General features: G+C 48.7%; 3 protein-coding genes across 3 annotated transcripts; 2 read left to right on the top strand and 1 right to left on the bottom strand.

Moving 5' to 3' along the window:
* Positions 1 to 296: 296 nt before the first annotated feature.
* On the top strand, positions 297 to 5,877 carry LOC120652584 (GPN-loop GTPase QQT2-like). The gene is made up of 8 exons (XM_039930450.1): positions 297 to 465; positions 577 to 721; positions 846 to 1,072; positions 1,838 to 2,128; positions 2,371 to 2,576; positions 2,660 to 2,934; positions 3,300 to 4,400; positions 5,476 to 5,877. Exons 1-6 carry the CDS (start codon positions 403 to 405, stop codon positions 2,931 to 2,933), a joined length of 1,206 nt encoding a protein of 401 aa, XP_039786384.1. The 5' UTR covers positions 297 to 402; the 3' UTR covers position 2,934; positions 3,300 to 4,400; positions 5,476 to 5,877.
* LOC120652585 (probable NADH dehydrogenase [ubiquinone] 1 alpha subcomplex subunit 5, mitochondrial) lies at positions 3,974 to 5,928 on the top strand. The gene is made up of 2 exons (XM_039930451.1): positions 3,974 to 4,400; positions 5,476 to 5,928. Exons 1-2 carry the CDS (start codon positions 4,064 to 4,066, stop codon positions 5,658 to 5,660), a joined length of 522 nt encoding a protein of 173 aa, XP_039786385.1. The 5' UTR covers positions 3,974 to 4,063; the 3' UTR covers positions 5,661 to 5,928.
* A 269-nt stretch (positions 5,929 to 6,197) lies between these two features.
* On the bottom strand, positions 6,198 to 13,630 carry LOC120648820 (AP2-like ethylene-responsive transcription factor AIL5). The gene is made up of 8 exons (XM_039925466.1): positions 12,975 to 13,630; positions 12,770 to 12,852; positions 8,537 to 8,545; positions 8,356 to 8,444; positions 7,778 to 7,851; positions 7,636 to 7,686; positions 7,471 to 7,547; positions 6,198 to 7,199 (listed from the first exon to the last, which is right to left on the bottom strand). Exons 1-8 carry the CDS (start codon positions 13,502 to 13,504, stop codon positions 6,766 to 6,768), a joined length of 1,347 nt encoding a protein of 448 aa, XP_039781400.1. The 5' UTR covers positions 13,505 to 13,630; the 3' UTR covers positions 6,198 to 6,765.
* Between the last annotated feature and the right edge of the window lie 2,409 nt (positions 13,631 to 16,039).

The raw sequence follows: 16,039 nt of genomic DNA, 5'->3' as shown, positions 1-16,039 counted from the left end.
GGAAAGAAACGTTTATCTGAGCAGTGATGCAATGGCACAGTGCATGAAAATTCTGTTGCATGCTTACACGTTGTGTGATGCTTACCTGCGTTTGCCAGAGTTGGGAGTTTTAGCGCAGGCCCCACACCAATTGGCCCATTAACTGTCGCCGTAGCGTGTGGGCCGGATCGGACCATAGTGCACAAGAAGCAGTATGCATGGGTCAAGCCCAGCCAACTCACAGCCCACCGTATCTGGTCGCCGAGTCCAACCAACAAAGCCAACAGCCCCTCGCTCGGTCGAGTCTCCGCTCGGTCTCCCCCATTCTCGTCGTCTCCTTTCCGCCGCTTCTCTTCTCACCGTGCAAACCCCCCCCAGCCCCAGTGAATCATAGGGTTTAGCGACTAAACCACCGCGGCGCCGATGGACGTCGACTCGGACCCCGCCGCCACGAGCAAGCCTACCCAGATGGACCTCGAGCAACAGGCACGCCGCCGCCTCCCCCCAACACCCCCCTTGATGATTTTTCCCTTTGTTGATTGGGATTTAGGGTCATGGTAGTGACTGCTCTGCGCCGTTGCTGTCGAGCATGTGCAGGCGGACGCGAAGGGGAAGGGGACAGCAGAGGATGGGAGCATGAAGAGCGAGGAGCTCGCGGACTCCATCGGGGGCCTCTCCATTGGCCCGGGGCGCACCAATTTCAAGAAGAAGCCCGTGATAATCATCGTCATCGGCATGGCCGGTGCGTCGAATTCGCCCGCCCGCTGTTTAAAATTGAAGTTTTAGGGCATGATTTGTGGAACCGAACCGTGATGAATCCTCAACCGACCTGAGAGCTAACAGCTTTGGTCTATGGTCTCGTGCAGGGACGGGGAAGACGACCTTGATGCACCGGCTGGTGTGCGATATGCAAGCCTCAAACAAGAGGGGCTATGTCGTTAACCTTGACCCAGCGGTGATGACACTGCCGTTCGGAGCCAACATTGACATCCGTGACACAGTGCGGTATAAGGATGTCATGAAGGAGTACGGCCTTGGCCCCAATGGTGGCATCCTCACCTCGCTCAACCTTTTTGCCACCAAGTTCGATGAGGTTGGGTGTTATGACCTATTCTTTTATTGCACAAACGCGGGTCTGTTGTTCAGATAGTTTCTTAGTTCTGTTTGTTATCTTCCCGGTTCTATGAGTTCTGTCACGTGTATTGGAAAGAGGAATACTTGATTTGACAATTTTGATCAACTTTGATAGTGAAAATAGAAAGTAATTTCATCATATAATATAATCCATGTGAACAGGATAAATTTGCCTAGTATGCTGTGTATGGGACTAAATAGTTACTAGGAAGAAAAATAAATTTTTACATGTATCTGGAGTTGAATGATAATTTATCAGTTGCAGCTTCACAATCAATGTTTAGATAGCTTCAGAGTTGCGCTTGAACTCAAGGATAAATTTTCAATTTGCAGATCAGGCATGGATCTTCCTGTAACAGGAAAGTAAATGCTCAGCAGTAGTAACAAGATGTTGTGTGCTGTTAAGATTCTGCTGAAGATAACAGGACTTGGTATGAAAGACATATAGAACTGAATATGCTTTGTGAAATGATGTCTTTATACTGCTGAAATATGCTAAATAATGCATTCTAGATGTGATGCCTATTATTACCATCCCATGCTAGCTTCCGTAGAAATTGTGCTTAATTCAGCCTACATAAGATTCAGGGTATTTATCTGATGCCATGCTGAATAATTCAACTTAAATATATTGTTTCTTTTGTGTATATGGGAAATATGGAAAATGCATTTTCCTGCTACATTTGTTTTGTTCAACTAACATGACGTCGATATTCATTCGTAGGTTGTTTCTGTCATTGAAAGACGTGCAGATCAACTGGATTATGTACTTGTGGACACTCCTGGGCAGATTGAGATCTTCACTTGGTCGGCTTCGGGAGCTATCATTACTGAAGCTTTTGCATCAACATTTCCAACGGTTGTTGCATTTGTTGTTGACACACCCAGATCAACAAGTCCTGCTACTTTTATGAGCAATATGCTTTATGCCTGCAGTATTCTCTACAAAACCCGCCTCCCTCTAGTCCTGACATTCAACAAGGTTGATGTTGCCAAGCACGAGTTTGCAATCGAAGTATGTATACCATTTATGACTTTCTGTTGTCGATTCTATCCCATTTGCATCTGCCTTACATTTGCATCATGCCAAAATTGCAATTTACTTCATGCCATGCAATTGCTTTTCTTTTACTTGGCTGAATTTTCTTACTGGGAAGTATGAGTATGCTCAACTCACATGAGCTATCGTGCTGTATATTCCGCCAGTTTGGCCTTTTCACAATCTGGCATTAATATCTTGTTTTATTACCGGATCAGTGGATGGAAGACTTTGAGGCGTTTCAGACAGCATTGGAGTCAGATAAATCTTATTCCGCTACATATACCCGTAGCCTCTCTCTGGTCCTTGACGAATTCTACAAGAATCTACGGTCTGTTGGGGTATCTGCGGTGGCTGGTACTGGAGTCAATACATTTTATGAAGCTATAGAAGCAAGCGCCAAGGAATATATGGAAACCTACAGGTCTTGTTTCCTAAGATGAGATAGACTAATGTGCCGGCACATACTTGCAGCCTTTTTACTAATTGGTCTTTGGAAATTTTCAGGGCTGATCTTGACAAGAGGATTGCTGAGAAGGAAAGATTGGAGGCAGAACGCAGGAAGGAGAACATGGAAAAATTGCAGAGAGACATGATGAAATCTAAAGGACAAACTGTGGTGCTCAGCACTGGTTTGAAGGACAAAAATCCTGCTTCAGACATGATGGATGATGCTGAGGATGAAGAAGATGAGGAATTTGAAGAGTCTGGTTTTATTGTGGATGATGAAGAGGAGGAAGATGAAGGAGAAGATGAGGAAGTGGCTCATTTTGGCTTTTGAGGTATTGTAGTATCCCTCCATTTAAATTGAGTTCTACCTAATGCAGTCAGTGTTTTGGAATCTAGGAAGTTGTTGATATCATGCACCAGTCTTCATTGGAGATATAAATGTGCATTTTAGGCACTAATCTAACCAGCATATACTTGTGTTTGTTACTTGACAAAGGAGCAAATTATATAGTACATTATTAACACTCATAATATACTGCACATCGGATTTTTTTTAAAGTATCTCACAATGCATTTTTTTTAGTAGTACACAATGCATTGTTAGTCAAAGGCCAATATGAGATGGTATCTTTCCTCGTACTAGTTGCTTTTACATTCTTCAATTCCAATCTGATGCTGTTAAGCTTTGTCTTGGCAGGGTAACCAAACAGCAACTTGGTGGTGGCGTGGTGCACTGATGGATAATCCATGACTTTGCTCGCTTGTTTAAGGTTTACTGAACTGGCAAAAAACTGTTGATATCTGTAGGTTGACTCTGCTATTACTCTGTAAATCAAATCAAGCACTTTATGTAAACTCACACTCCGTATCTTGGTGCTGGCAGTGCATGCCGTATTTTCTGAGACTTGGAGGTTCAATTTGATCCCTTCGCTGAGTTGATGATGCAAGCTGAATTGGTCGAGTTGTGCCATGTAATCTCTCGCGCCAAGTCTTGAGTAACGTAATCCTTAACTGGACCTATGGTCAAATTGACCATTTAGCTAACATCGTCTTATCACTGCCACAATTATACAGTCTTTTTGTTTGTTCAAACTGTAATTCTAGCCGTCGGCAAGAACATGGACACGAAAGAAAGTTTCCCCCGCCAATTGCCTGAAATCCGAAGTAACCAAGAAAGCGTGTGTTTTTTTCTATGGAAAGGGAGCGTTTTAGTGTAACATCTTTTTTTTTTTTTGAGAAGGTTTTGATGTACATGTAGTGATCGCTTCTCTGCGATGAAAGCCCAATCCTCAAAACATGGAGAAAGCGCGAAAGCCCGCTCAGCAGGGAGTAAGTCCGGCCCATACGACCACACAAACTCGCCCCAACCCAGCGGTGCAAGGCTCTCTCAAGCCTCGCCCCCGCACCTCATCAGAGAGACGCCCCCCCTACCACCACCACTCGCAAGGCCACGACGGCGAGATGTTCCTGCGGCGGATCCTGACCGGCGGGGGCGGCCTGGCGGCGCTGCGTGCGGCGCGCGCCGTCAAGGAGACGACGGGGATCGTGGGCCTCGATGTGGTGCCCAACGCGCGGGAGGTGCTCATCGGTCTCTACACGCGCACGCTCAAGGAGATCGAGGCGGTCCCCAAGGACGAGGGCTACCGCAAGGCCGTCGAGTCCTTCACCAACCACCGCCTCCAGATCTGCCAGGAGGAGGACGACTGGAAGCGCATCGAAGACCGAATCGGATGCGGGCAGGTCGAGGAGCTCATCGAGGAGGCCGAGGACGAGCTCAAGCTCATCGCAAAAATGATTGGTATGTGATTCTTGTCTACCGTACCGCCCCCCTCGTTATCTCCACACTTGATTCCATACTGATCCGTTGCCAGCAGTTAGGGTAATTGATGTATTTGGTTCAATAAGTTTTGCCTGCCTGATAGGTGGCTTCACTGATTTGGGGACATCACTAATACAATATAGTAGAGATTAATGCATGGTTAGCTCATCTAGGAAAAATGTATCGTTTGATAATAGTTGGTGGTAGTATTGGAATTTTGGATACTCATTGGAATTATAGATAGATGAAAGGTAGGCGTGAGGGTTGCCTTATGTTCCCAAGAAGTCTCCATGATATGTTCATTTAGTGTCTACAGCTCTAACAAAATGAGAGTGAGCTTTTTTATGGACTGATTGGCACTTGAAAATACTATGGTGACTGGAGTGTTTATGGATGCCCTGTGTGGTTCTAGTCTCATGGTGCATGCTGCACCTGGAAATCAGGAAATGGCCACTTATAATGCCTGTTTCCTCCCATCAGGAGCAGTGCGTTGGACCAACACATCAGTATTTTTATCACACAGTATCCTTTGTAGTATACCACTAGGTTGATTGTGCAGCATTTAACCTCTTATTTTTGTTAGTTCTGATGGAAATATTAGTGTGCCATTTTATCTTTTGAGAAACATGTGAGAAGAAAATTTGATGTGTTTAGTTAGTCAGTCTGTTTCTTAGTAGAGTATAACTGAAATGAATCCCAAATAATATATGTACCCTTTATTCTTATTTCTTAACCTGATTTTACCATTTTAGCTTACTAGCAAGAATGCAAATCTATTCATATATGTTTTGTCCATAGAGATGCAGAACTTTAAATTTATATCAGTGTGGTAGTTGAGAAACAAACTTTTTTAGTTGCAAAAGCTCTGTTGAGTGCATGGATTAGAAGTTTATGTTCGATTTCTGTTGAGTACACTGTATTTGCAACTCTGCTAATCTGCATAAAGATGTCCTATGCTTTCGGTTTCAGCATATATGTGTCTGTATATTGCCGGCTGATACAAAACTTTGCTTCAATTTGTTATAATGTGATTCTGCGTTGCAATGGATGGCAGAATGGGATCCCTGGGGTGTTCCTGAAGACTATGAATGCGAGGTGATTGAAGATGACACCCCAATTCCTAAGCATGTTCCTCAGCACAGGCCTGTTGCGCTTCCTGAGGAGTTCTTCAAGACACTAGATGCTGTCAAATCTGATCCCGCTCTGCAGGGCGATGCTCCTCCTCAAGTGAAGGCATAAAGATGGGGAGTCTTCATGATTATGGCATTTCACATTTTGCTGCGTTGAGTAGACTAGTTTCTTGTGCCATTTGCCAGCAATGTGCTTGTTGTTCCAAGCAGAATAAATTTCTGGTGAGTACTATCAAATAGTGACTTTCAAACTCAGTGGTTTGACACAGTAAATTTGTTGTCCATGAATCCATAATACCCCTAAAACATCATTTACTTTGATGTTACTCGTTGGCGAAATATCAAACGCTAGTTGGGCTCAGGCTCAGTTTCTTGTACGAGACCCCTTTTAATTGACATCTCATGACTCGTGGTGATTGTGTGAATGTTACCTGGTGCGGACACGGTGGCGCACCGCAAAACCACATAGCTCACCGCGGATAGCAGCCAGACTACGGGTGCGGCGAACGGCGATCTGAACTGGACCGCTGGTCAGGCAGCCGGGTCAGGGCTGGCACTGTTTCGTCGGCACGAACTGCTTTCTACGGTGGCATATTGGCATGATGCCAACCGGACGGGACGCAAGAGACGCGGGGGCGCTGGAGTGGGCGGGCCCAGTTCGGAGCGCTGCACTTTGCGGGGATCAAAGGATGAGACCAGTCGCAACTCGCAACATGCGGGCGCAACGTCCAGGCCGCAGGCGATGTGCCGGTGTGGAGGCTGGATGGTGGCACAAAGCCGCTTCTGTATCTGTATCGGCATAAAGAACCCACTTCTCCAAGATCACTGAGCTGAGCATCATAGATTCGTAACTATGGAGATAAAACGGAGTAGATTCATAGCTAGGCGCTAGTAAAACTTATGTTCGAAAAGAACCAATTGATCAATACTCCAAACTAGCATTTCAAAGGTAAATACAGGCCATTCCGGGGAGAGACCACAGACCTAGCGTTGTTACCGCATTTAGCCAACTTAACTGGAGTCTGGAATTCTGGCTGTCTTTCTACACCAAAAAAGGGGACAGAATCACAGAAACTAACGACACGACAGAATGTTATATCCTATCTTGAGGCTATCAGTTCCACAAAATATACCCTCCAAGTCACGCAACCAAACCATCAGTTCCTCGCAGCTCCCACGCAAAACACAGGCACTTCAGAGTTCAGACACCCCTGTCAGTTCGCGGCAGAGTTAGCCAGCTGCAGGAGGCCGTCCACGAGTTCCAGCTTGCTCTCATGCTGCACCTTCTGCTCCACGTTGCCATAGGGCCAGTAGAAGCTGGGCTCCCCAAACCCGGAGCTGTAGTTGTAGATCGGCAGAGGCTGGGCCAACGGGGGCTGGAGCGGCAGCGGCTGGTGGAGGTTGGGGAGGAAGTACGGCGGCAGGCTGTTGCTCGACTGCTGGGACTGAGAGAATGGAGGAGCGTCGAGAGCGGCCTGGCTTTGTGCCTTTGGAGCTGGCTTCTGATCCAGCCGCCTAAGGATGGGGATGTCGCGCTGAGCGATTTCTCGCAGGTTGTACCGGCTGGGCTCGAAGTTGGTGACGGCGTTCTCGCCCCTGAACTTCAGTGCCGCGATGTCATACGCCTCTGCAGCCTCTTCTTCTGTTGCTGGAAGGAGCAGGATTCAAATTAGTCCGGATGAGATGAGGCGTGATTCATGACTAGACTCATAAAAATAACCATTGCATAATGAAACATGTATATTATCTTTAGAGTTTTAAGGCAAGCTAAGATATGACCATAGCTCCCTATATACTACACAAGTGTAATACCATGCTAGGCTCTGATATGAAAGGCTAAATTCGTTCAGTATATTCGTTCAGTAAATACGTTCAGTATATTCTTGGTACAAGGAGAAGTCGGAATTACAGGCTCTTACCAAAAGTCCCAAGATACAGGTCCTTGTTGCCTGCAACACGGCCGATCCTCGCCTGCCAGCGTCCATGTTGGTGGTGCCTGACAAAATAAATCGAGGGAGTGAAGCAGATTATCACTGGCAACTAAGACATCGATCAATTGATGAACTCCTGTAACTAAAATTTACCTTGTTACCCCCCTGTAGATTGATGCACCTCTAGAAAACCCACTGCTATTCCTGAAGATGGACATCATAAATTTGCAAAGCGTACATATATAAACAGCCATGAACATTGTATGGTTGCAGTAGTATGAAGTTACAAAAATACCTCCTCAGTGAACCTACAACATCTTGCCTACGCATGTTCTGCATATCCTCAATCTCTCTGATGTAGTTTTCTCTCTAAAAAGAAAAAAATAGCTCCTTTTTCAGTCACGAGCAAATATGCGAGTACATCTACAAAATACTTCGTGCAGCATAAAAATGGAGAATAGAACATAACTGCACCAAAAAGTAATATGTGACCAGACATTTCTCAGTTCACAGCCAGAATAATTGAGTTCAAAACAGAACAAGAAATTGCTGTCGGAATCTAATTCTGGTACATGGTAAATATATTTATAATGTAGCTAAACAATTGAGCGACTTTCACAATACAAACAAGAAATTGATGACTTTCAGCCTGGAAAAAAAATGTTGATTTTTTTAAAGTTCGAAACGTGCAGTGTAATGGATTTCAACGCATGTATATTCATGACAATAGCTACCAGGATGTCTTATTATGTGCATGTCTGAACTGAACCCTGGTGTTTGGTTCTTTGTGATTTATTGAAACACAACTCTGCTGCATGTCACCGGGAAAATCTGAAGTGTTCAGAAATAAAGAGAAGTACAGCAAGCACTTACAGGGAAGTTGGTAGTAGCACTAGCACCCCAATATTTCAGAGCAGCAATATCATATGCCCTAGCAGCTTTATCTTCTTTGTCATAGCCACCTGCACCACACGCATTTTCGTCTTATAACATTATAATGAGAATTGAGAAGGTACACCTTAAAAAATAAAATGAAGGAGGCAACTCTTCGTACCCAAGTAAACTGCAGAAAGTCCACATATAGTCGGCAGGATAATGGACACAAGCAGAGTAGACATGAAAAGCCCAGTTAGTTAGAACCAAAGGAGAAGAGAAAAATACTCAGTTGTGCAAAGGAAAAAGTATGAACTACTCCTTCGTTTGTTGTAAGAATTTATTTTACAAACCTTAGCATCTAATCAAGAAAATATTCAATGGGTAAGTGGTACCATCAATGCATGGAATGCAAATGAGAAACTTTATCCTTTTTCTTTTTTTTAGAAAAAGGAAAGATATTGTATCAGGTAGGTATTAATCAAGAGCAAGAGAATGTAAGATGTGTATCATCTACAATGTCATAAACCACTATTTTTGTATTATGGCAACAATAATACAAAAGGCATCCGGCTTAAAATCTAGGGGAATGGCTTCCCCAAACAAACTAAGCATGGGCTGACATCAGATTAAATGGTACTGTTCATATCTTATTTCCAAATACAAGTAGTAGTGCAACATGAGTAAAAGTAATCTAACGACATAGTTTATAGTTTTCAATTCCCACTCTAAACTCATATTGCAACTCATTGCCATACACAACAGCTGCAAACAACAGCGAGTCAGCAACCAGATGCAGCACTTCATTGTGAAATTATGGCACTACTTCTGCTGCAGTCGTAACCAGAGCATGTAAGAAAACTCGACCAGGGGGAGACGCCCCCCTGATTTTCATCTTAAGAAGCTAGTGCTGTGACTCGAACCCGAGCTGGCTCAGCAAATCGCTTCTCTGGCGAGTTCGGCTGACCAGTTGCACCGTGAGAGTGTTGGCTATTCGAAGTATGTAACAGTTCCCTGTCTTTCCCTCAAAGTCATGCATGCCTACCCAACAGCCCAGAGTGTATTTTTCCGCTCTGTTACGCGGATAATTCTAGGAGGCGGCGTATCCGTATCCGACACGTTTCGGATACAGATACGCCTCGGATACGTTTCCAGACGTATCCTGGAAATGCAGATACGTTTTGTGTTGGATACGTGTATCCGACACGTTTGGGCCAGATGGGATACGGCCCAAACCATCAGTCGGCCCAATTAGCCCACCCCAAGTCTGATTTTAGACCCCCACCTCCGTGAGACCGTGACCTAACAGCAGCCGCCGCAATCATCGACTCCTCGTGCTCCCGTTCCTCCATCACGCCTAACCTCTTGTCGCCCTCTGGATCTGGTGGCCGCCGGCGAGCTCCTTCCCGGCAAAAATCGGTCGCCGGCGAGGCTCTCCCTTCAAAACAAGTAAGTTCTTCTCTCACTGGACAGCTACCCCTCGGCCTGCTACGATGCAGACGGAGTAGAGCGGGGCTGGAGGGAGAAGGAAAGCACGGCGGCGACGGGCGACCAGCAAGCGGGGGCAACCCAGCCTGGGCGGGAGAAGGCAAGCACGGCGGCGACGGGCAACCCAGCCTGGGCGGGAGCTCGGTGGCGACGGCGCCCTCGCTCATGCTCAGCTGGCGGCGGTGTTGCTTCCTTCTGGGAGGAGAAAGGCAAAGACGTGGCTCTAAGCTGGGCCAAATGGGCCAGCCCATGTGGAAGGACTCCCAGACTGCCAGCCCAACAAGTCGTTTTTATCTTTTTTGGACAATTAATCATGTAGATGACCTGTTGCTTAATGCTGATTATGTGATATTATATACATAATTATTAATACTAAATTAACCTAGCTGTATCCCCGTATCGGTGTTTTTTTGGGAAGTGTGTATCCGCGTATCCGATACCCGTACTGGTATCCGTGTAACATAGTTTTTCGGCTCTGTTACGCGGATACTTCTAGGAGGCGGCGTATCCGTATCCGACACGATTCGGATATGGATACGCCTCGGATACGCCTCTGATACATTTCCAGACGTATCCTGGAAATGCAAAGACGTTTAGTGTTGGATACATGTATCCAACACGTTTGGGCCAGATGGGATACGGCCCAAACCATCAGTCGGCTCAATTAGCCCACCCCAAGTCTGATTTTAGACCCCCACCTCCGTGAGACCGTGACCTAACAGCAACCGCCGCAATCCTTGACTCCTCGTGCTCCCGTTCCTCCCTCACGCCCGACCTCGTCGCCCTCTGGATCTGGTGGCCGCCGGCCACCGGCGAGCTCCTTCCCGGCAAAAATCGGTCGTCGGCGAGGCTCTCCCTTCAAAACAAGTAAGTTCTTCCCTAACTGGACAGCTACCCCTCGGCCTGCTACGATGCAGAGGGAGTAGAACGGGGCTGGAGGGAGAAGGAAAGCACGGCGGCGACGGGCGACCAGCAAGCGGGGGCAACCCAACCTGGGCGGGAGAAGGCAAGCACGACGGCGACGGGCAACCCGGCCTGGGCGGGAGCTCGGTGGCGACGGCGCCCTCACTCATGCTCAGCTGGCGGCGGTGTTGCTTCCTTCTGGGAGGAGAAAGGCAAAGACGTGGCTCTAAGCTGAACCCTATTGGGCCAAATGGGCCAGCCCATGTGGAAGGACTCCCAGACTGCCAGCCCAACAAGTCGTTTTTATCTTTTTTGGACAATTAATCATGTAGATGACCTGTTGCTTAATGCTGATTATGTGATATTATATATATAATTATTAATACTAAATTAACCTAGCCGTATCCCCCGTATCGATGTTTTTTGGGGAAGTGCGTATCCGTGTATCTGATACATATCATATCCGATACTCGTACCGGTATCCGTGTAACATAGTTTTTCCGATCATGTAATCTGATTACTAATAGTACGATGTATGGCCGACCAGATTCTTGAGTTGAATGCCAACATTCCGGCTTGCACATCACAGTTCATCCATGGCGTTAATCCATGCTTTCCAAGACTGAACAACAAATGAACTGTCAACTGACCTGTAGCATCCTATATGCAGCTAGAGGCCAACACTACCAAATGTGGATGTGCAGTGGCGTGCCGGGTTTGCTAGTTCCAGTATATACCGATTGAATTCGTTGCCATCATCTAGGTTCATGGGCAATTCAGCAATCATGTACAAGTCCTCTATCCATCTCCAAAACAAAATTTTCAACAATAGGAACTAGCTTACCAGCATTACTCGCAGCCTTAAGCTATCTATAACAGTTACAGTACATGATGTTCAAACTAAGTACTTCTACATGCCAACTCAATATCAGCCAAGGGACAAAATTTCGTGACGAAGATCAACAACCATACAAGAAAACAGCCCTTAACTGAAAGGGGAAAGAAAACGTCAGTGCAGTATTGCTGAGCTGTTGGCAGCACTCTAGCTACTAGAAGCTACCGTAACAAAATGCCCAGACACCTCCAAATTCAAAGATTAAAAACCTCCCACCGTACCGTACAGCAGGTGAAAACCACACAGGGAAAACCTGCTCGTGTACAAAGCCTCCCTGAACGGCTGAACACCAACTGAAAAAACACGTCACTACGGGCGTCCCTGGTCTGTTGGCGCTGTAGCTAGCGTTGCAACTTGCAAGTTCAAAGCCCGGACGACGCACGGCAGGCCGAAACAAAAGGGGAAACTTGGCGTCGAAGAAAAACCGATCCAGCCATAGACGCCTGGAGCATGAGCAAAAAAACAAAAAAAAAGTGGAAAAGGCAAAAAGCTGGGTACGCTGCTCTGCAACTTTGACCCGAGCAAACAGAACTGGTACCCGTACTGCATCGCCCACAACGGCAGGTTACTTACCACGGCAGGAGATTAACCGATAGCATTCCAAGATAAACTCGAGCACAGGTAAAACCATAATCAAGCCGGTGTAGCGGCGACGTTAGCCACAGGAAGACACACAGACTACCTAGGCTAGTGATCTACTGTACATACAGTACGTACTGGATCCTGCACGGTCAAGTCTCAAAAGGGTAGGCCCCGGCTCCGCAGAGAATCCGGGAACTGGGGCGAGCAGGGTGAGTCATGAGTGGTCCGGTCTCCCTGGTCATCATGGTTTTTGCCACGAAGAGATGCTCGGTCGTCAGTTCATCCCTTTCCTGAAACGGCGGCGTCCCATCGAAATCCTCTTCGCCCCGTACACAAAAGATCCGCACGGCAGAACGAGGGAAACCCCGTCCCGTCCCGTCCCAGCACCACCCTGTGACTGCACCGTGGGTTCCACCCAGCCCGGCCACACCCACGGTGATCGCCGCCTCATGCTTAATTAAACATTTTTCGCTTCCAAAAAAGAGGATTTACTCGAGCTATGCATGGGGGGATGAAGAGGGTTGGGTTGATAACGGTGTTAATTACCTTGGCGGCCCTTGCGCTTCTGGCCTTCCTTCCTGCACGTGTTGTCCCAGAGGTGCGCCTCGTATCGCCCCGTCCACCTGTGCCTGGCCCCACACGTGCGGCGGCGGTTAGTCACGTGACGCCCGTTAATCACACTCCCTAATCACGCTTACTCACGCTAAGCGCATCGGCTGGCGACCACCGGTCACCGCGCACGCTCACGTACCTGGTCACCCCGCGGTAGATGGAGGTCCGGCTGCCGGTGTTGTGCGCCAGCGGCAGCGCCGGGGACGGCGGCGCGGGCGCGGGGGAGCCGCCGTCCGCGGCGTCGGCGGTCGCGACCTCCCACGAAACCGGCGCGGGCGCAGGCTGGGGCGCGATCGAGAAGGATCCGGCGTCGGCCGCGACCCCCCACGAGACCGGCGCGGGCGCAGGCTGGGGCGCGAGGGAGAAGGATCCGGCATCGGCCGCGCCGACGGCGATCGTGACGGCACGTGAAGCCGGTGCAGCCTGGGCTCCAAAACCCTCGGCGGAGGCGGAGCCACTGCCGCCGCAGCCGTTCGCCCCGGGGCACAAGGGCAGCAGGAGGAGCGTCTGGTCGGCGGCAGCCCCGCCGAGGAGAGTGGCGTCGGCGCCGAGGAGGTCCTCGTCCGTGAAGCCGTCGTCGAAGGGGAGGAGGAGCGGGTCCTGCAGACCTCCCGCCCCCATCGCCGGCCCGTAGGAGAGCGAGATGGCGCCGCTCGTCGGCGGCGACATGGCCAGGATCAGCCTCGGCCTCAGACCCGCCCTGGTGGGTTTTCTCTCTCGCCCGCCCCCTCGGCGGGGAAGAGAAGAAAGAAAGAAACGCGGAGCCGGGGGAAGAGGGCGGCGGGGCGCTCGCGGAAGAAGTGGCGGAGAGCCGGAGGAAAGGCGGTGGGGAGGGGACGGGCGGATATTTATAGGCGCAGGGGTGACAATGATGGGGCAGCCGGGCATGGGGCCGGCGCTTCTCCGCTGGTCTTGAGGCTGTGTGGAACCAGACAGAAGAAGAAGCTGTGGAAGGAAGAGGTGGTGGTGGTGGGGTAGCCATCGGGTAGGCGCTCGGATGGCCTCTGCCAGAGGTGGGCCCGGGTCTTCCGCACCTGCTGTGCTGGGATGTTTTTGGCGGCTACTGCGCAGTCCGGTGACCGTCTTTCTTCTGTTTACGAGTTCTAACAGCACCTCTTGTGCGGCGGCCTCGGGTTTGAATATCTGATTTGAGTTGGCATGGTAAACGCAACGAGAAAAAGAATCAGTACATGTGTGTATGTCGCAATTCAAAAATGATGTTCTTTTTTCAAACAACAAATAATGAAGTTTTTTTCCAACAAAAAGTCTAAAAATATGCAAAAAAAAGAAGAAGGGGTAGGGATAGGTGGGGGGGGGGGTGTTCTCGGTCAAAACATAAGGCAAACGGGGTGAGAGGATATCTAAGTTAGATATCGACAAACTCACAGGTCAGATTTCTAAGCTAGATGTCGACAAACTCACAGGTCAGATATGACGGATGTCTCGTAACTCTTTGCTACATATTAAATTATCATACATTCTAATTTTTTAATGTTACTACGTATTTATGACACTACGCGACTAGTTTGACCGAAGGTTTCCAAAAATATCCGGTCATAGACAGCTAACTCCTACCAAATTAGTTGTCAAAATTAGGAGGTTAAGCAATCGAAAAGCAATACATATGTTTTGCTAGTTTAAGTGAAATATGTCATTCCTCTAACCTTTTAGCTGTTTTTGAATTCTCACTGCGCTGCACCTTTTTCGACTCTACAAGATTTAGCTAGGAATAACCACGGTTAGTGGTATGGTTTTATCTCAACGTGCACTATGCACTAAGCTTATGTATTCATCGCATTCTCAATGGACATTATGTCCACGGGTCTAAACAAAAATGATTGTTAAAAGAATAGCGAGAGTGCTACAGAATATTGGTTTGTATCACGGCATATAGGAGGATTTCGTCCGACTAATTTAAAATTTTCTTTTATTTCAAAGGATTGACATCATCTCTGTTGAAGGCTCATGGGTTGCACCTCACTTCCAGCAGGCTAGGAAAACAGCCTAATGATATCACCACCCAAAAAGCCAAAATTGGTGAGGTTTTACACCATAGTAGAATCTTAGTCGCAATCCCATAGTGCAATCCTCTTTTTTTTTGTTAAATAAACCATAGCAGAGTCTTATGGTCTATTTGGAGGGCCCCAACTCTGACTCTTTTAATAGCTCCAACTGGAACCCTACCAAGCACTTTGAAGGTGGAATGTATCTGCGCTGGAGGCTGCTGTGATAGTTGCAGGAATGACATTGCCCGTGAGAAGGTGGAGCAGGCGGAAGCGGAACCATAGTTACAGGATTCGGGGTCGAAGGTACCGTTCCTCGATCCGGAAACACCGACCCCGTCCCGGAAACGTGGGATTATTTTCGTTTTCACTTTGTAAAAACCTCTCATGAGGATCGTATATCGTCCCTCGATTCTATTCCTCGACCCATCAACCCTGAATCTTTGTGACTATGGGCGGAACTATAAAAACCAGCTCCGGCTTCTCCCTTCCTGCCGCAGCCGGAGCCCCTCCTCCGCTCGGTTCGTTTGATCGTTCAGACTTCAGAGTTTTCTTCCTGCTAGTGCAATTCTTTTGTTGGGTCGCTGAATCCGCCGCACTAGGGACATACGCTTCGCTCGGCTCTCCGTCCCTTGGCGTTTGGCGAGCCACGCACGTACGCTACGCCCGCCCCGCACGAGACGGGCTGGAAGCACGCGCGGGGTCCGGGGAAAGAGGCCGAGGGTACGTGACGTCGCCCCGCGCGCTCGGGGTCGGGGCTAAGCGGTAGGCCGTGATGATGCCGCCTCGCCTCGTCGCGTCCCCTCACGGTCACGGCGTCGTCGTCACCCGCAGGGGGGCTCTCTGGGCTGAGGCAAGTCAGGGTCAGGCAATGCGGCCGCGGGCGGGACGGCGCGTGACGTGCCGTCCGCTCGGACGCCAGGCCGCGCGGACGTGACAGAATCTGATTGAGGTGCCAGGTCGTACCACGACGTGCTGTGCTGGTAGCGGCTCGCTCGACGATGGATTCGATTCGGTTGGCCTCCGATCCACTGCTTATTCCGCAGGACGCAGCGCCGCTCCGGGAGCCGAGGCGGAGTCCCGCGGTGGTCAACCAGGTCAAGGCGCCAATCGAGTGGACTCGCCGACTCGGGCACGCCGCCCGCGCCAGGAACTGAACCTGCCTTTCCCTTTCTGCAGGCCGCTCCTCGGGCGCTCCTCC

The sequence above is a fragment of the Panicum virgatum genome, chromosome 9K (assembly GCF_016808335.1).
Source record: "Panicum virgatum strain AP13 chromosome 9K, P.virgatum_v5, whole genome shotgun sequence".
NCBI lineage: Eukaryota > Viridiplantae > Streptophyta > Magnoliopsida > Poales > Poaceae > Panicum > Panicum virgatum.
The sequence above is the reverse complement of the archived record's forward strand: the minus strand, read 5'-3'. Positions and strand labels throughout refer to the sequence as shown.